The 19,704-nt window shown below is 36.6% G+C and overlaps 2 protein-coding genes across 2 annotated transcripts; both read left to right on the plus strand.

The window, feature by feature from the left end:
- Nucleotides 1-1,580: 1,580 nt before the first annotated feature.
- Nucleotides 1,581-4,349, plus strand: nxnl1 (nucleoredoxin like 1). The gene is made up of 3 exons (XM_053477491.1): nt 1,581-1,704; nt 3,335-3,668; nt 3,779-4,349. The coding sequence occupies exons 2-3, from the start codon at nt 3,343-3,345 to the stop codon at nt 4,095-4,097; spliced, it is 645 nt and encodes a 214-aa protein (XP_053333466.1). The 5' UTR covers nt 1,581-1,704; nt 3,335-3,342; the 3' UTR covers nt 4,098-4,349.
- A 5,192-nt stretch (nt 4,350-9,541) lies between these two features.
- LOC128506966 (uncharacterized) lies at nt 9,542-17,639 on the plus strand. Its single transcript, XM_053477582.1, has 6 exons — nt 9,542-9,624; nt 10,614-10,892; nt 11,608-11,777; nt 13,887-13,966; nt 16,151-16,422; nt 17,069-17,639. The coding sequence occupies exons 2-6, from the start codon at nt 10,625-10,627 to the stop codon at nt 17,245-17,247; spliced, it is 969 nt and encodes a 322-aa protein (XP_053333557.1). The 5' UTR covers nt 9,542-9,624; nt 10,614-10,624; the 3' UTR covers nt 17,248-17,639.
- The last annotated feature ends 2,065 nt before the right edge of the window (nt 17,640-19,704 follow it).

Consider the following 19,704-nt stretch of genomic DNA (forward strand, 5'->3'; position numbering starts at 1 on the left):
TTCCACAGGGACGTCCTCATGGAAGGCCTTACATATACAGTACAGTGTATATTCCCTGTGTGTTTTTAAGTACCATGTGAAGTCTGTATGAGGTCTGACTGATAAAAATGAGTGGGTTAGACTATCTTTAGGGTGAAGTATACCAGAGTAAACCACAGAGCTTCTAAACAGAAGTGTGTCAGCTTGAGGTACCTGGCCACATGCAGCAGCAGCAGCTCTGACCTTTGTTTCTTCAGCACAGATATGTGCGTGTGTGTGTGTGTGAGTGTGTGTGTGTGGCTGTATGTATGTTTTTTGTACTCACTCTTTTATGTTATGGGTGTACTCACGCCTCTCATTATACACAACCGCAGTCGTCATTAACAAACTAAAATTACACACAAACCACCAGGCTGTCTGAATGTTACACTGTATATATGTACCCCCCCCCCCCCCTCCCCACACACATGCTCACATGGAAACTCTCTCGCTGAAACATCTACACTATGTGCTTGTTGTGCAATACTCTGTGTAGTAATATATTCCTTTATTTATTAAACTACAGATACGGTAAAATACTTATTACACTGTATACCAGCGTAAGTACACATCGATGGGTAAAGAGTTTGTAGAAAAGGTTGAAATGGTTCAAAAGCTAAAAATAAGCTGATCAGCATCTGGCACATAACTCCCTATAACTTCCCCTATTCTTAACATTTAGATTTTATTTACAGTGCAAAGTTCAGTTTTCATAGTGTGCTCACCATTTTTTTTAGACTAAGCTATGTAATTTTGTGTGTGTTTGGAAAGCATTGTGGCGGCCTGTAGGTGCATTACGGTCATTTCTGTGTCTTCTGTGTGTGTATACACAGTAAACTATTGAGTTGATTGGCTCTATTGAGTGACGTGTATAGCCACGCCCACCTCATGGGAAAAAGGCGCTATATTCATCCAAAAACGCCATAGATGCTGTGATGTACCCTGGAACATAACTGCTCATGACATCCTCTCTAATCAATATATTGATGTCATTTATGGAGCAGATTTAAATTCATGCCGATATCCAAGTACTGCCCAAGTTTCCTTAAATTCTGTCCAGACAATTTTGCGTGATGCTGTGACAAATTCTGGCTGGACAGACAGACAGAAAATTTTCTGAGACTGGTTCCTGGTCCTCCAGTGTATGAAAAATAAAGATATCACTGAAAGATTGAGTTCTGACCAATGTACAGACATCATCAGTCCATCATCGGCCTCGTTTGAACACTGACACTGGAGACTCCCTCCATAAATGTTAAATAAACCTCAATGTTAACTTTCCCCAAATCAATTTGGTCTTTTTAAATCAGATACTTTAATGGAATTACCTTGAATAGACTGTACCTATGAAAATAAGGTATTATATTATTAAATGCATTGATATAAAGCTGTGACTTGAATCAGAATGTTCCCTTTATTATTAGTTTCAAGGTGTTAAACATGTCTCTCTCTCTCTCTCTCTCTCTCTCTCTCTCTCGGATTAACCTTGTGTTTATTTTCAGCCAATGCAGCTTACAGAGACAGCATGTACAGTAAAGTCTGCGCACACACACACACACACACACACTGTGAACTGACTTCTTGTTGATCTTCAAGCTGGACAACACTATTGGGTGTGCTGTAATTGTCATCAAGGCTTTGAGGAACGCAGGTCTCCACATTTCCAGGGGCAGACATATATAGAAGGTAAGAGAGAGAGAGAGAGAGAGAGAGAGTATTAATAAAGACAAAACACCCAGACAATAAGTGTTCTCATCTACATCTATGCTAAAATGTCCTGGTTGCTGTTTGTGTCGTCATTCCGAGCTCTAGCGGCACAAAGCTGCTTGTTGTGGACCAGATTAGTGTTAAGAGTGTGTTCAGGGGTGTATGAGATATACTGGGACTGATACTGCAGGGACTAGTATGGCACTCTTATAAAGGGTCTAAAACCTATTCTGGATGTATTTTACCACTATTGGACTCCTGGTATGTAACATTATGTTGTATCAGTAATGATGACATTGATGAATTAATGATGAATTATCATGTCATTGTTGATGTTATTTATAAAGTAATTTCTAAAGAGGTATTAATAGAAAATTAGATGTGTCTGTTGAAATCTAATAAAAAATCATGATCAGAATGTTTAATTTTCATCACTAAACATATGATTATTTTGTAAAAAAAAAAACTATAATACTATATACATCAAAACAGTATAGTTCCTCCATATAAAGGTATGCCTTGCGACCTGGAAAAAAAGATTAAAAAAAGGGAGTACATGGTTTTACTTTCAAATAATCAGAAATTAAGCTCAGGGAACAAGAAAGATAATATTCATTAACCTTGGTATGTATCAGTGCTGGTGTAGTTCTGAATGGCACAATTACTCAATTTATTGATCTTCGGTAAGATAGTGCAGCTTACTCATCTGTTTATTTTTGGGGGAAACAAGACCAACTTGAACATGGAAAATATAATAATTTGGAGTTAAAGTGGAACTGCACAGGATTTATGCAAAAGTTTATGCACGAGTGTTTAAAATTCCTGTGAGAGTGGTTAAAACACTAACAAGAAAAAGAATGTTATTAGTGTGGCCAGTATCTCTATGAGAGACTGCAGAGATGGTCCTAATTCATCTTAGGTCCTTTCAACAACAAAGTGTTAAAATTTTTGTAAGAGTAAGAGTGAACATAAATGGACAGAATTCCTGTGAGATCAGGCTTGTGGTTACTCCTTGGAGACAGGAGGAGAAGTGGTCAGGCTTCCAGCAAAGAGGGAAAGGTATTCTGCACGAAGCGGGTAGGAGTGATCAGAATATCTAACATTGTGGATGGAAGTTATCAGAATTCCTGTGTATATGACTGGGAATGATCAGAATTTCTGTGGCTGGGAGTGGGAATGGTCAGAGTCCAGGTGGAAAGTGAGGAAAAATGGTTAGAATTCCTGTGGATGTGGCTAGGACTGGGCAGAATGATCAGAATTCCTGTTAGAGCATGCACATGCTTGGCTGAAAAGGTAGAAGATATTGTGCAGAATGTGGGTGAAAATTGTCAAAATGTCTGAAATAGTGAGTGACTTTGGTCAGAATGTATGTGGAAGTGGTGGGAATGGTCAAAGTCCATGTAAAAGGAAACTAAGAATGATCAGAATTCCTGTGTATGTAGGAGGGAATGTTAACATTTTTGTGGACGTTCCAGAAATTGTGTGGCAAAATTGAGAAATTCTGCAGAAGTGGGTAGGAATAATCAGACGTTCTGTGGAAGTTGTTGGGAAGAGCATTCATGTAAGTTCTCAGAATTCATTCACATTCACTTTTATCTTTTCCGGGCAGGTCCTGCCATGGTGGATCTTTTCTTTGACAAAGTTCTGGTGAAAAACAATAAGGACCGTGATGAGCTGGACACAGAGCGTGAGATCATCCTGCGCCTGCAGAACCGGATCCTCATGCTGTTCTTTGGCTCAGGTGATTGTGAGAGGTGTCAGGACTTTGCACCCACACTCAAAGATTTCTTCAAGAAGCTGACTGACGAGTTCTACGTAGAGCGTTCGGCTCAGCTTGTCCTGCTCTACATCTCACTCGACACCTCAGAGGAGCAGCAGGACAAGTTCCTGAAGGAGCTTCCCAAACGCTGCCTTTTTCTGCCCTTCCAGGACACTTACAGGAAGTATGGTTGCCTACAGTGCCTGATAGCTTGGAGCACATGACTTATGTTTCTCTGAAAATTCCAAAAAAAAAACATTATATACAGTATTGTGTTTATGTTGTCTTTAACAGAGAGCTAGAGGTGATGTTTGAGGTGGAAGAAGTTCCCACAGTGGTGGTTCTACGTCCTGACTGCTCGGTTCTCTCCCCCAATGCTGTGATGGAGATCTGCTCTTTGGGAACAGAGTGCTTCCAGAACTGGCAGGAAGCAGCCGAGCTGATCGACCGCAACTTCCTGATGAACGAGGAGTACGACGAAAGCAAAAGACGCAGCTTCACCGACGTCATACGGCGCCAAAAATACAAAGTAGAGGACAAGAAGAAGAAGAAAAAGGAACATGATGGAGAAGAGGATGATGATGATGATGAAGGTGGGGGACCTGGGGATTAAGATGACGGAACAAAAATCATAGATATTATGTATAACTACAGATATGCATTTGCTGCCTCAACTTGGACTCAGCTGCTAATTGGTTGATTGACAGAGACACTTTTTGTGCTACATTATCATTATTGATTAAGTATACCAATGTCAAAACACCTTAACAGCACATAAACACTGTATTAATTGTACATTTGGAATGCTTGTAGTATCGCACATTTCAATTTCTACACAAACACTTAAAAAAGAAGTAAAAGCAGAAAAACACAACAAACAGAAAAAATAAATAAATAGAGTAACACAAATGCTGAAATATTATAAAATAAATTGTTTTTTTTATATTTATTTATTCATTTATAATATTAAAGAGTGTGGTCAATAATAAAAATAATAATAAAAAATAATTAAGATTGGAATTTATTACATTTGTATAGCTTTATAGATCTATATGATGGCACTATGGCTTAGGGTTTAAGCCACTGTTGCCTTGCACCTCAAGGGTCCGGGTTCGATTCACAGGCCAGGCTTGAATTCCCACCTCAGGGCCTGTGTGGATGGAGTTTGCATGTTCACCCTGTGCTTGGTGGGTTTCCTTTAAGTTCTCCGGTTTCCTCCCACAGTACAAAGACATGCAGATTAGAATAATTGGTGTTCCCAAATTTCCTGTAGTTAAAAAATTAAAGATTATATCAAAAAAATTATTAAAATTTGTATGGAATTTGAATGTGTATGAATCAAGATGGTCAGATAGTCCCTGGTGGCATGCCGAGGGCGACAGTGGCAAGGAAAAACTCCCTGAGATGGTAATAGGAAGAAACATTGAGAGGAAACAATCTCCTCATTTGGGTGAAACAGAGAGCAGGAATTGATCTGCATTTATACTGTGTGTTAGTTGGCAGGCAGTTCAGCATAACAGTTAATATTAATTAATGTTAATATGAAGTCCAGTTAGTTATTGAAAACTCAGGTAGACTTGTATGAAGTTCCAGTCCTGAACTATTGAGAGTTCAAGTCCCCAGAGAAACAGCTGCCAACACCAGTCGAGGCCAGAACCGCCTTGTAGGTAGAGAGAATCATCCCCAGACACCAGACGCATCCCAGAGAGACACATGGGGCATCCATGTGACGAGATCTCCAACCAGAAGCGGGGCATCAGGATGGGTCAGACAGGTCCGGAGGGCAGAGGGAGTCTGGATAACTGGCAGCTCAGGAACGACATGTGTAGCTCGACAGAGAGAGGGAAGGAGAGAGAGGGAGAGAGAGGGAAGAGAAAGAGCAGAAGAGAAGAGATAACAGTTGGGTCTGGTCACAATCATATAATGTATAATGTGAATGTATATTTAGTTTAGAGTGCAAGCAGAAACTCCGGCAGGACTAACTATGACATCATAACTAAAAGGGAGAGCCAGAAGGAAACACAGACATGAGGGGGAACTGAGATGTAAAGCAACTAATCACCTCACTGTTAGCAAACCTGAGTGATCAATAAGAGTGGGGAGGACAGCATCTAAACATACCAGTTCACCATAATACTCTACGTCCATGAGTCCCCCAGATCTGCTCCTTTACCTATGGCAAATCTATTTATAAAAATGCTTAATTAAATAAATAGTTTTTTAGCCTGGACTTAAAGACTGAGACTGTGTTTGAGTTCCGAACCCTATTTGGAAGACTATTCCATAATTTTGGGGCTTTGTAAGAAAAAGCTCTGCCCCAGCTGTATTTTTCATAATACGCGATACTGAGAAGCAGCCTGCATCCTTTGATCTAAGTAGGTGTGGCGGTTCGTAAGACACTAGCAGTTCGCTCAGGTACTGTGGCGCGAGACCATTTAATGCTTTATATGTCAAAAGTAGTATTTTAAAATCAATACAAAATTTCACAGGGAGCCAATGCAGTGAAGATAAGGTAAGTGTGATGTGCTCGTATCTTCTGGTTCTAGTTAGGACTCTCGCTGCTGCATTCTGGACTAGCTAAAGCTTGTTTATGCACCTAGTTGAACAACCAGACAATATTACAATAGTCCAACCTAGAGGTGATAAAAGCATGAACTAATTTTTCTGCATCGTTTAGCGACAATATATTTCTTATCTTGGCAATATTTCTGAGGTAATATTATCTACATGAGCTTCAAATGAAAGGCTGAAGTCTAAAATCACACTGAGGTCTTTTACTGTTGCACTTAATGGAACAGAAAGGCCATCTAAAGTTACAGAGTGATCTAATCATCCAATTTCTTATGTCCTGCACACATTGCTCAACTTTAGTAAGCTGTCTTTTCTCATCAGGTTTTGCTAAGGCATATAACTGTGTGTCATCAGCATAACAGTGAAAACTAATACCATGCTTACGGATTATGTTGCCCAGAGGAAGCATGTAAAGAGAAAAAAGCAGTGGGCCTAAAACTGAACCCTGTGGAACACCAAACTCCACTAGAAAACATGCAGAATAATCACCATTTAAGTCTACAGTACATACTGATACCGATCGGTCAAATAGGATCTGAGCCAGGAGAGGGCTGTACCCTTATTATCTACTACATTTTCTAATCTGCGAAGAAGAATACTATAATCAATGGTGTCAAAAGCTGCACTGAGGTCGAGTAATACAAGCATAGTTACACAACCCTGATCAGAGGCCAATAGGAGGTCATTTACTACTTTAACGAGTGCTGTCTCTGTGCTGTGATGAGGCCTAAATCCTGACTAATACAGTTTATGTATGCCATTTCTATGTTGATATGAGCATAGCTGCTCCGTTACTATCTTTTCCAGAATCTTAGAGATGAAAGGGAGGTTTGATATTGGCCTGTAAATGGACAGCTGACAGGGGTCAAGGTCAGGTTTCTTAATAATTGGTTTAATAGCTGCTTATTTAAAAGATTTTGGAACATACCCAATGCTGAGTGAAGAATTAATGATTCTCAACAGGGGTTCTGTTATTGCTGGTACTATCTGTTTAAGAAAATGTGTCGGTACAGGATCTAATATACAGGTTGATGAGTTTGCAGAAGAGATGAATGAAATTAGTTCATTCTCTTCAAGGGAGTAAAGTATTCTAGGTTCCGATCTGACATGGCTAGTTTAACATCAGCATCAATTACATTGTTCGGTTTCAAAGCCTCAATTTTATGCCTAATATTTACAATTTTATTATTAAAAAAGTTCATAAAGTCCTCACTATTACATGATGCTGTTATGGAGATTTCTGCAGTGGTCTTATTTCTACTTAATTTGGCTACGGTATTAAATAAAAATCTAGGATTATTTTTGTTATTTCATATAAGAGTGGGGAGATATGTTGATCTAGCTACACTAAGAGCTTTTCTATAGTTCAGGATGCTCTCCTTCCATGCTATTTGTAATACTAACGATTTGGTTTGACGCCATTTACGTTCTAATTTCCAAACGGTCTGTTTTAAAGTGCGCGTGTGATCGTTATACCAGGGAGCAAGTTTCTTATCTCTAATAATTTTTCTTTTGACTGGAGCTACATTATCTAAGGTATAGCGAAATGTCGACTCTAAATATTCAGTCGCCTGATCGAGTTCTGTGGGGTCAGACGGTGATCTAATCGAAGTTGGGAACTCTGATTAGAGAGATTACTGATAAAACTCTGTGTGGTAGTTGATGTAAATGTACGTTTAGTACGGTAGCGCGGCGCTGTGCGTACATTATTACTGTGACACACTTGAATTGAGACAAGATAGTGATCTGAGATAACTTCAGATAGTGGAATTGTGAGTAAATTTCTTACACTCAATCCGAATAATATTATTAAATCTAAAGTGTGACCAGCTTTATGAGTGGGTCCTACTACACACTGATTTACTCCTACCGAGTCCAGTATGGACATAAATGCTGTTCTCAGAGGGTCTTCTGGATTCTCAAAATGAATATTAAAATCTTCAGCAATTAACACTTTGTTTACAGAAACGACTAGGTTTAAGAGGAAATCTGCAAATTCACTAAGAAATTCAGAGTACGGCCCTGGAGGTCTGTAAATGATAATTAGTGGAGTCAACTGAGCTGACTTAATATTTGTAGCTACACTTGTTATGTTACTATAGAGAACTTCAAATGAATTAAATTTGTGTCCGTGTTTTTGTACAATAGTCAGATTATCATTGTGAATAACTGCGACGCCTCCTCCTCTACCAGTTAACCGAGGCTGGTGTATGTAGCTGTATCCAGGAGGACTAGCTTCATTTAGAGCTACATACTCGTCCTGTTTAATCCAGGTTTCTGTTAAACAGAGTATATCAAATTCCTGGTCTGTGATAGTTTCGTTAATAATAACTGCTTTAGATGCGAGAGATCTAATATTTAACAGTCCTAGCTTCAGATCATAGGTACCGGCTGCGCATTCAGTGTGATCCGAGTTTGTGGTCTTTATAGTAATTAAATTACTAAAACAGTACTTTGCTTAGCTCGGGGAACAGACACAGTCTCAATACAGTAAACCCTGAGTGACGACTCTATGCAGCTAGCAGACGTGTCTGCTCCCTGGCCTGGGCTCTGGATTGTCACCGATTAACTAGGCCTCTTCTGAGACTATAAGTTATACTACAGGAAATGAGAGCAGCACCTTCCCAAGTGGGATGGACACCGTCCCGCCCTAACAGGCCAGCTTTGCCCTGGAAGGTCTTCCAATTGCCTATGAAGCCCACATTATTTTCGCCTAATGCAGCCTGCAGCGACCATGTATACAGGACAAAGTGGTACTAAACAGTTTATGCAGGGCTCTGCCCCTCGCGCGACCCGCATCATTACATACACATGATAATTCTATAATTATAAGAAGTATAACTTAAAGTATACTGTAACATAACTTTGTGACTTTATTCTGTTACTTTAAGCAGTTGCTTACATTAGTTAGAATGCTAGCTCTACTTGAAGCACCACAGGTTTTGGGGGCGGAGCTTGTGTACAATGAAAGAAATTAAGTTGAGTTCAAGAAGTAAAATGATCATTCAAATCTTATTCAGTTTAAGCAACTCATCCTTTAGAAACATAATTCTACCAAATATGGGAAAGCTTACACTAACTAGGTAATAATGATTATTTTCTGCAAATTAGGAAAAAAACATCTGTATCTGTGAAAGGATTGAAAGATTCTTTCCAATGTGTGTGTGAATTTTTCTGTGCATTTGGTCTCTCTCTTTTTCCATTCGTTTTTTAACCACGTTTAAATGTCTATTCAGAAATTGAGACAAAAACCTGTAATACAAAAATATATTAAATAGTTTCACTAAATTATTAATATGATTGTTAAATAACTGACTTTTAACTACACTTTAATTTCATTTTTTTTAACAAAATCCTTTTTCTTTCTATATTTTTGTTATGTTTAAAAAATACTTATTTACTAAATAAACTTAAATAACAGCTCAAAGGAGGAAGTGTTCTAATTTTAAAAGGAAACAAAAGTGAAACTATAATGTCATGTTTCCTGTGTGCTGTAAGACGACTCACTCTCTCCGTAACCTTCATGAACTTGGATTATTTTATTTCTTTATCCTTTTTCAGTTTTTCAGGTAAGTAGCCTACAGGGATGATCTTCTTAACAGAAAGTTTGTAAAAGTTTCATAACTTCGTGTGAAATTGTTTTAAGATTACTGACAGCTTGTTATTCACATCTGCACACTTTCACTTTCCTCAAAGAGATTTTTAAAATGATTTCAAACGTCAGAGTTTACAGTGTATAGTTTTACAAAGATTATTCTGAACTACAGATTATTCTCTATCTATATTTTCAGTAAGGTTATGGTCTAATGTTGGGCCTGAAATCACTCAGACCATGAGGCGTTATTGTTATATAACTGTTACTGTTATATAAAGTACTGAAAACTATGTTCACTTATTTTATAACAATACTCGATTTGCAGCATTCCTTTATTGTGTGTGTGTGTGTGTGTGTGTGTGTGTGTGTGTGTGTGCGTGCATGCATGTGTGCGCGTGTGTGTGTGTGCGCACGCTTGCAGGTCAGGTTATTTTTGTGGTCTCAAGTTGACAACCATCTTCATGTCTGTTGTTGTTGTTGTTTTAAATAAAAAAAAGCTTTTTTATTTTTATAAATAAAAACCATGAATAATATGTAACTAATAAACATTAGCTCCATGAAAGCTGCTATGACGTCAGTAAAAACAAGGTTAAATGTAATGATGTGTGGCTAAAAAGTATGACATAATTAATACAAGTAATAATAATATTTGTAAAGATCAATTGTAAAGGTCTTTAAATATCAAATTTCAAACTTCTCTTTGTTATAAATTTGCCTCCAGGACGTCTTTGCATAGTAATCAGTATTATTCTTCAGTATTTTCATTAAAACAACCTAAGGACCTCTTAAGAAGATTTAGGTTTTAAAGATCTTCTCCTGGCTGAGAACTGAGGACTAGTCTGCTTGAACACTATGGACAGAGGAGTAAAACACTCTGGGACTTGCTTTAATAGGGGGAAAAAATCAGTTAGTAATCAAGAGCATGCCATGTCATGTTTTATTCTCCTCCGCTCTCCTCCTCAGGGTGAAGAGAAATGTGTCTCATCAGGAGTCTGATCCTGAAGAACCTGGACGAGCTGAAGCAGGATGACTTTGAGAGATTTAAGACGTCCCTGACACGTACCATTGTAAAGGGTTTTGAACTCATTCCCTGCAGTAAACTGGAGAAAGCTAACCAGATTAATGTAGTGGACCTGATGGTGAGCCAGTATGGACCAGCAGAAACTGTCGACATCACTGTAAAGGTTCTGAGAGACATAGGACAGAATCACCTCGCCATGGACCTGGAGGAGAAACTGAAGGGTAATGTGGAAGGAAGTAAAAGTTATATTAAAATAATAATAATAATAATTTATAAAATGCTGATTTCACAGATAATGTCCAATACATGTAATATTCTGTGCTAGAGCATGACATCTCTACAGAGGTTAGTGCTTCTGTACTGTGAGTGGACACACACCCCAGTGTAGAGCTGTTCTCACAACACATCTAAAAAACTCAAATTTCTCCAAATGAATGCATCCAATAAAATATAGGAGACTATAAATCGAGAACTTGAATAGATAAACTAATCGCTGTGCACAGACAAGGAAGGTCCTTGACAGTCCTCTTGTGGTCTGGAGTGGAATCAACCATGGTAGACAGGACTGTTTTATGGAAAATGCAGCATCAGGGCTTTAGAGACTTTATCAGAACAGTTTAAAAATGTTATATTGACTACGTAGATATAATGAACAATTATATCTTGCTTTTGTATTCATAAATAACATGAAGCACAAACGCCGTACACTTACAGTGCATCCGGAAAGTATTCACAGCACAATTGACTGCGTATTACAAAGTGTGCCTGAAATACATTCTAAATTTTTTTTTTATTTAATTCTAAAATTTTAACTATTGTGTTTACAAAACCTGGTATTAGAAACTAAAGTTTTATTTACTTCCAAACCCTAAATGAATAAAAGTTAGGTATTAACTCTCTCCTTCTCTGCGTCTCTCTCTCTCTCTCTCTGTCCAGACAAAGACCAGACAGGTGGTGTGGATGGTGAATCTTCCTCATCTTCTTCCTCTCAGGCTGCTGGAGTCTCACTGACCATCTCAGCTGATAGGACAAGCAACATCCAAGCTCTGGTTCTTTCTGGAGTAAATTATAATGGTCCGGTGACTATGAACTTCAACAGTCCGAAGTGAAAGGCTTCATCTTACATATTTGGAGTCGGCTTCATTCAGGAGAAAAACAAACAAACACTGTTACGTGTAAATGTAAACTGACCCAAAAATACACTAGAAATTCCATTTTATATTTGTAATATGAGTACCATAGTTTGTTAGTGCAGATGTATAGTACAGTATGTATATCGGTTTTTAAGGGTTTATATATTTTTACTGTCATTTGATATTTCATTTTAAATTTATGGCAAGCATTAAATAAATTCCAACCTGACGCTACCTCACAAACAGCATGAACTCAAACTACTGTAACATCCTGCTTTTAACACTGTGTGGGATGTTAAATAAAATACTGTAGCAAATGTTTAATAAAATATGTATTTTTTTACACAATACACCATGTTTATATATATATATATATATATATATATATATATATATATATATATATATATATATATATATAGTGCAATGACAAAGTTGCACCTAATCTTTTGATCTATTTCATTTGATCTATTTCATTTTTCTGTGACTTTATCTGTTTTATTATTATTATTATTATTATTATTATTATTATTATTATTATTATTATTATTATTATTAAAGACAAAATCCATTAAAAAATTACATCTTTAAGTGAATTAGGATTTAAAAGAGGTGGGGGGGGTTCAAACAATGGCAAAAACAGCTTAGTATCCCAGGCTAAGTGTCACTCATCATACTGTTTAAGGCAATAAATATTAAAAAATATAAAAAAAATATAAATAAATATTAGTTATTTAGATCGATCCTGTGTATCTGACTTCTAAATTTGTGATATAAGTGATCAGATGCTGGGTTCTACAGTAGTTACAGATGATTTAGGCGTCTCATTCCTCCCACTGGGTGTGTGAAATATAAAACAAAAAATATATATTTCCTCCCTTTTTTCACTATTAAAAACAAACAAATAAAAACTTAACGATATTGACAGAATATTTTGTACTAAACTACATTGTGTTTTACCTTCTGAATAAAACAAGCCTTTTTGCAAAGATTCCGAAGTTCTGAACCATGACTGCCAAAATCTCCAACAGTCTGATACGTTTTCTGTTTATAGGTCGTGATCAGTAATTAAAGATTAATCACAGCTCAATAGCCAGACTAACACTAAACATTCGTCCCTTTATCATTATCAGACTACACAACAGCTTCATTTACTTATACAAGAGATTCATACTTTTATACGAATAACTAAGGCCTGTTTTTATTAGCAGTTCGCTTAACAGCACAGGTATTATAACTGTATTACTATAAACACTGCCCATTTTAATTTCTACACAAACACTTAAAAAAGGAATTAAAAGCAGAAAAACACAACAGAAAAAAAAAAATTGACTAAAATGCAGTAATATTATAAAATGAACTGCGTTTAAATTTATTTATTTATTCATTTATAATATAAAAGAGTTTGGTGGCTACACTTGTAAATTTCATCAAGAATGATTAGGATTGGAATTTATTACACTTTTATAGCTTTATAGATCTAGGGTCCACAAGGGTCCGGGTTCGATTCACAGGCCAGGCTTGATTCCCACCTCAGGGCCTGTGTGGATGGATGTTCTCCCTGTGCTTAGTGGGTTTCCTCCAGGTTCTCCCACAGTTTCCTCCCACAGTCCAAAGACATGTAGATTAGATTAATTAGTGATCATTTAAATCTTATTTAGTTTGAGCAACTCAACCTTTAGAAACATAATCCTACCAAATATGGGAAATCTTACACTAACTAGGTAATAATAATTATTTTCCTAATACTGCAAATTAGGGAAAAAAGGTCTTTATCTGTGAATGGATTGAAAGATTCTTTCCAATGTTTGTTTGAATTTTTCTGTGCATTTGGTCTCTCTCTTTTTCCTATCGTTTTTCAACCATGTTTAAATGTCTATTCAGAAATTGAGACAAAAACCTGTAATTGTCACACCTGAGCCACCTCAGCCCTGGGGAATAAGATCTGGCTCACTGGATTACTGAGCCGTCGCTTTGTCTCCGCCTAGTGTGTCTACATGTGTAACTGTTCTCCGTTAATTTCTTCTAGCACCAAATCAAGTTCACCTGTGTCTACCCCGTGTGTCTCCCTATTTATTCCAGTTGAACCTGCACCACTCTGTCTCTTCACTGTTGTCCCCCAGGACTAAACAGTGTCTGCAGGGTCGGGCACGTTGTGTTTTGTGGGAAGACCACCAGCAAGGTCAAGTTTAAGGCTGAGAGTGTCTCAGTCCTCTGTGTTCGCCGCACGGGCTAAAGGTTATTTTCTTTAAGTTTCCTTTTTGGTTCAGCTAGTCCACCTGCAGACCCAGCCTGGGAAGTCAACGAAAATTATTCTTTCTTTTCCTTGGACATTTCCAATAATACATTCATTTTGTGTTTAACTCTGCATCTGTGTTCGCCTCCTCTTAAGAAAGACATGACAGTAATACAAAAATATATGAAATAGTTAAATTATTAATATGATTGTTAAATAACTGACTTAGTTTTAATTACACTTTAATTTCATTTTTATGAATCATATACATTTTATGTCTATTTTTCTAGTAATGATTAAAAATACTTATTTACTTAATCAATTTAAATTACAGCTCAAAGGAGGAAGTGTTGTAATTAAGAAGGAAACAAAAGTGAAACTATAATGTCATGTTTACTGTGTGCTGTAAGACGTCTCACTCTCTCCGTTACCTTCTTCAACTTGGATTATTTTATTTCTTAATCCTTTTTTTAGTTTTTTAGGTAAGTAGCCTACAGTGATGATTTTCTTAACAGAAAGTTTGTAAAAGTTTCATAACTTTGTGTGAAATTGTTTTAAGATTACTGACAGCTTGTTATTCACATCTGCACACTTTTACTTTCCTCCAAAGAGATTTTTAAAATGATTTAAGACGTCAGAGTTTACAGTGTATAGTTTTACAGAGATTACTCTGAACTACAGATTATTCTCTATCTATATTTTCAGTAAGGTTATGTTCAGAATGATCATCTGATTATCTGTGGGACGCTGATGAGAAACTTTTCTTTTTTCTAACTGTCTAATGTTGGGCCTGAAATCACTCAGACCATGAGGCGTTATTGTTATATAACTGTTACTGTTATATAAAGTACTGAAAACTATGTTCACTTATGTTATGACAATACTTGATTTGCAACATTCCTATATTGTGTGTGTGTGTGTGTGTGTATGTGTGTGTGTGCGTAGGTGTGTGTGTGTGTGTGTGTGTCTGTGTGTGTGTGTGCACTTGCAGGTCAGGTTATCTTTGTGGTCTCAAGTTGACTACCAACCTTTTTATTTTTATGAATCAAAAACATGCATAATATAAATATATAATAAAAAATGCCTCCACTAAAGCTGCTATGACGTCAGTAAAAACAGGACCTAACTTGCTTTGTAAACATTAGACAATGTTAAATGTAATGATAAGTGGCTAAAAAGTATATCATTAAAAAAGTAATAATAATAATTATAAAGATCAAATTTAAAGATTTTTAAATATCAAATTTCAAACTTCTCTTCATTATTAATTTGCCTTCAGGACGTCTTCGCATATTAATCAGTAATATCCTTCAGTATTTTCATTAAGACAAGCTAAGGACCAGCGGTGGAAAGAGTAATAAAATTTTGTACTTAAGTAAAAGTACTGTTACTTTAGTGAACTTTTACTGAAGTACAAGTAAAGTTACACTTATAAAAATCTACTCAAGTAAAAGTAGCTCATTAAAAATTTACTCAGAGTAAAAGTTACTGAGTTACTTTTTTTTAACAGCGGGGGTGGTGGGGGTGGGGGGGTAGACGCGGGGGGGGGACACCCTTACATAATAAATCTGTTCCCTTTGTTGTGCTTAAAATCAAAGTGGTCACTTAAATATGACCAGAGGGTTTGATCATAAGAGTTTGTTGGCATTTCACTCTCAGCTGTGTCTGCATCCCTGGCATCTGTTCTGTCCGTCTCCATCGTTCTTGTGAATTTAACGCGTTTGTTCTCCATCAATCAATCAGTGCAGTGGTTTCCGGGGTGCAATTTTTCCTTCCCCGCTGTATTATTTTTCATTTTCATTCATTTATTTTTTACTCAGTAGTAAATATGATTTAAAATGTAGTGAAGTACAATATTTAAACAAAACATATTAAAGTAAAAGTAAAATTACAAATTTTAAAAACTACTTTAAAAAGTAGAATTAATCTAAAAAATCTACCCGATTACAGTAATGCGAGTAAATGTAATTCATTACTTTCCACCTTTGCGAAGATTTAAGTTTTATAGGAATAAATACTATGGGACTTGCTTTAATAGAAAAAAAAATATCAGTTAGTAATCAAGAGCATGCCATGTCATGTTATCTCAACTCTCCTCTTCAGGGTGAAGAGAAATGTCTCTCATCAGCAGACTGATCCTGAAGAACCTGGACGAGCTGAAGCAGGATGACTTTGAGAGATTTAAATTGTCCCTGACACGTACCATGGCGGATGGTTTTGAACCCATTCCCTGCAGTAAACTGGAGAAAGCTAACCAGATTAATGTAGTGGACCTGATGGTGAACCAGTATAGACCAGCAAAAGCTGCCGACATCACTGTAAAGGTTCTGAGAGACATAGGACAGAATCACCTCTCCATGGACCTGGAGGAGAAACTGAAGGGTAATGTGGAAGGAAGTAAAAGTTATATTATTAAAATAATAATAATTTTAAAAAATGCTGATTTCACAGATAATGTCCAATACATGTAATATTCTGTGTTAGACCATGGAATCTCTGCAGAGGTTAGTGCTTCTGTACTGTGAGTGGACACACACCCCAGTGTAGAGCTGTTCTCACAACACATCTAAAAAACTCAAATTTCTCCAAATGAATGCATCCAATAAAATATAGGAGACTATAAATCGAGAACTTGAATAGATAAACTAATCGCTGTGCACAGACAAGGAAGGCCCTTGACAGTCCTCTTGTGGTCTGGAGTGGAATTGACCATGGTAGACTTTATTACATAAAGCACAAAACCCTATGTTAACACTTCATGGTGTCAGTAAATCATACAGAAACAGAAATTAATTAAAAATAAAATTTACTGCCTATTACAAAGTGTGCCTAAAATACATTATAAAACTAAAAATGTATGTTTAATTCTAAAGGTTTTACCTATTGTGTTCACAAATCCTGGTAAAACTAAACTAGAGTCACCTTTATTCACTTCTGAAAACCTAAATGAATGAAACTTAAATATTTTTAACTCTCTCTTCCTGTCTCTCTTTCTCTCTGTCTCTCTCTGTCTCTCTCTCTCGTCCAGAAAAAGTCCAGACAGGAGGTGTGGATAGTGAATCTTCCTCTTCCTCTTCCTCTTCCTCTCAGGCTGCTGGAGTCTCAATGACCATCTCAGCTGATGGGGCAAGCAACATCCAAGCTCCGTTTTTTTCTGGAGTAAATTGTCATGGTCCGGTGACTATGAACTTCAACAGTCCGAAGTGAAAAGCGTCATCTTACATATTTGGAGTCGGCTTCATTCAGGAAAAAAAAGAATAAAATAAAAACAAACAAACAGATTATTAAGTGTAAATGTGAACTGACCCAAAAATACACGAGAAATTCCATTTTATATTTGTAATATGAGTACCATAGTTTGTTAGTGCAGATGTACAGTATGTAGATCGGTTTTTACGGGTTTATTTATTTTTATTGCCATTTGACATTTCATTTAAATTTATGGCAAGAATTAGATAAATTACAACCTGATGCTACCTCACAAACAGCACATGAACTCAAACTACTGTAACATCCTGCTTTTAACACTGTGTGGCATGTTAAATAAAAATACTGTAGCAAATGTTCAATAAATTTATTTTTTTTATTATTTTAATATTTATACACAGTTCACATCATGTTTCAACAAATCTGGAAAAAAATAAAGTGATATCCTAATGTAATATGAAAAAAAAGAAAATATATATTCTTATCTATTCTCATCTGATCTATTTCATTTTGCCTGTGACTTTATCTGTTTTATTATTATTATTATTATTATTATAATTAAAGACAAAATCTTCATGAGAGACAGTTTCATCATCATGGAGGTCGATGAGTTTTACAAACACAATCAACAATATTGTTCTAGCATGAACTGTTCCAGAACAGCTGACCTTCATGTCTTAAAATAACAACTGACTGTTCTTGTTATTTCATTTCCTAATGTCACATGTGTTATTTCATTTAGACAATAAATCCAAACTTGTGTCCGACTACTACTACTGCAACCATAAATACGGGACAAAGTGGTATAAACGATAAGTGAGTGACCTTTCAGCTCAACATTTTAATCATTAAGCCACAAAAGCTCTAAAGAATTTATGGCACATACACTGTTATGAGTGCGGTATGAAGAGCCACACCACGAGATGTTTTAAATAATTCTAAGAGCCCTGACGCAGGGCTTTAGAGGGGGTCAACAAAATAGGAGTTTGTGAGAGGCTTATGAAGACCTTCCCGTTTGCAGATGGCGTGGGATTATTAATTAGAAACACAAAAGGAAATTAAAGAAAACTGAAAACACAAAATAAACAGAGCTCCACCGTCTGCGCGAGAACGGACGGGACTCTCGGTGCCTTTGCCCTTACCGAGAATTTATTAGAGAGAATTTGTACTTTGCACTATCAATCTCTCTCTCTCTCTTACTCTCTTTTGCCGGCGTCTTAGACAGGAAGAGGCCGGGGCTTTGCCTTTAAACAGCGCACTTTCTCTGGCTGTCTGTCTTTTCTTTCTTTCTTTTATTTTATTATTTCTTTTGCTTTGTCTTTTCTTTGCCCCTGATACCTTACTGGTGCTACCTAATGATCACATGAAGTGCGGTCATAAAATGCAGCTCTGACCCCATCCTGACCAGTTCATGCTCTGCCCCTCGCGCGACCCGCACGTCGTTACATGCACATGTTATGATAATTCTATAATTATAAGAAGTATAACTTTGTGTCTTTATTCTGTTACTTTAAGCAGTTGATTACATTAGTTAGAATGCTAGCTCTAGTTGAAGATTTTGGGAACGCAGCTTGTGTACAATGACAGAAATTGAGGCGGGTTCAAGAAGTCAAATGTTCATTTAAATCTTATTCAGTTTCAGCAACTTAACCTTTAACGTGAATGGATTGAAAAGTTCTTTCCAATATGTGTGTGAATTTTTCTGTGCATTTAGTCTCTCACTTTTTCATGTCAGTTTTTAACCATGTTTAAATGTCTATTCAGAAATCGAGACAAAAACCTTTAATATAAAAAAAATATTAAATAGTTAAATGATTAAATATCACCTTAATTATTAAGTTGATTGTTAAATAACTGCCTTAGTTTTAATTACACTTTAATTTAATTTTCATTAACAACATACATTTTATGTCTATATTTTTTGTCATGATTAAAACATACTTATTTACCAAATGAACTTACAGCTCAAAGTAGGAAGTGTTCTAATTTAGAAGGAAATAAAAGTGAGACTATACTGTCAGATTCATGTTTACTGTGTGCTGTAAGACGACTCACACTCTCCGTTACTTTCATCAACTTGGATTATTTAAAAAAAAAATCTTTTTCAGGTAAGTAGCCTACAGTGATGATGTTCTTAACAGTGTTTGTTAAAGTTTCATGTGTTGCACTTGTCGTAAAAGTAAAAAGGAACGAAGCACAAGTGGAAAGCCGGTAACAACGTAGCTAAGATAGCAGCGATGCAGTTTGGCCGTGTGGATGAGTACAAGTAAGCAAAGGAGGATTTTGAGTCGTACATCGAGCGTTTTGAGCAGTGGCTGCTGGCAAATGACATCGCGAGTGAGAAAAAGGTTAGTGTGTTTCTCTCCGTGATCGGGGCAGGGACAAAGGGACTGTTAAAGAATCTAGTCACACCTACGAAGCCGAGTGAAATGACGTACAACGAACTGAAAGCAGCGT

The sequence above is a fragment of the Clarias gariepinus genome, chromosome 18 (genome assembly GCF_024256425.1).
Source record: "Clarias gariepinus isolate MV-2021 ecotype Netherlands chromosome 18, CGAR_prim_01v2, whole genome shotgun sequence".
NCBI classification, from domain to species: domain Eukaryota; kingdom Metazoa; phylum Chordata; class Actinopteri; order Siluriformes; family Clariidae; genus Clarias; species Clarias gariepinus.

Bases quoted from the DNA above. Each gene is read 5' to 3' on its own strand.
- nxnl1 (XM_053477491.1), top strand. From the start codon at position 3,343: ATGGTGGATCTTTTCTTTGACAAAGTTCTGGTGAAAAACAATAAGGAC. The intron at 3,669-3,778 runs GTATGGTTGCCT...TGTCTTTAACAG, and splicing joins TTCCAGGACACTTACAGGAA to AGAGCTAGAGGTGATGTTTG.
- LOC128506966 (XM_053477582.1), top strand. From the start codon at position 10,625: ATGTGTCTCATCAGGAGTCTGATCCTGAAGAACCTGGACGAGCTGAAG. The intron at 10,893-11,607 runs GTAATGTGGAAG...CTCTCTGTCCAG, and splicing joins CCTGGAGGAGAAACTGAAGG to ACAAAGACCAGACAGGTGGT. The intron at 16,423-17,068 runs GTAATGTGGAAG...TCTCTCGTCCAG, and splicing joins CCTGGAGGAGAAACTGAAGG to AAAAAGTCCAGACAGGAGGT.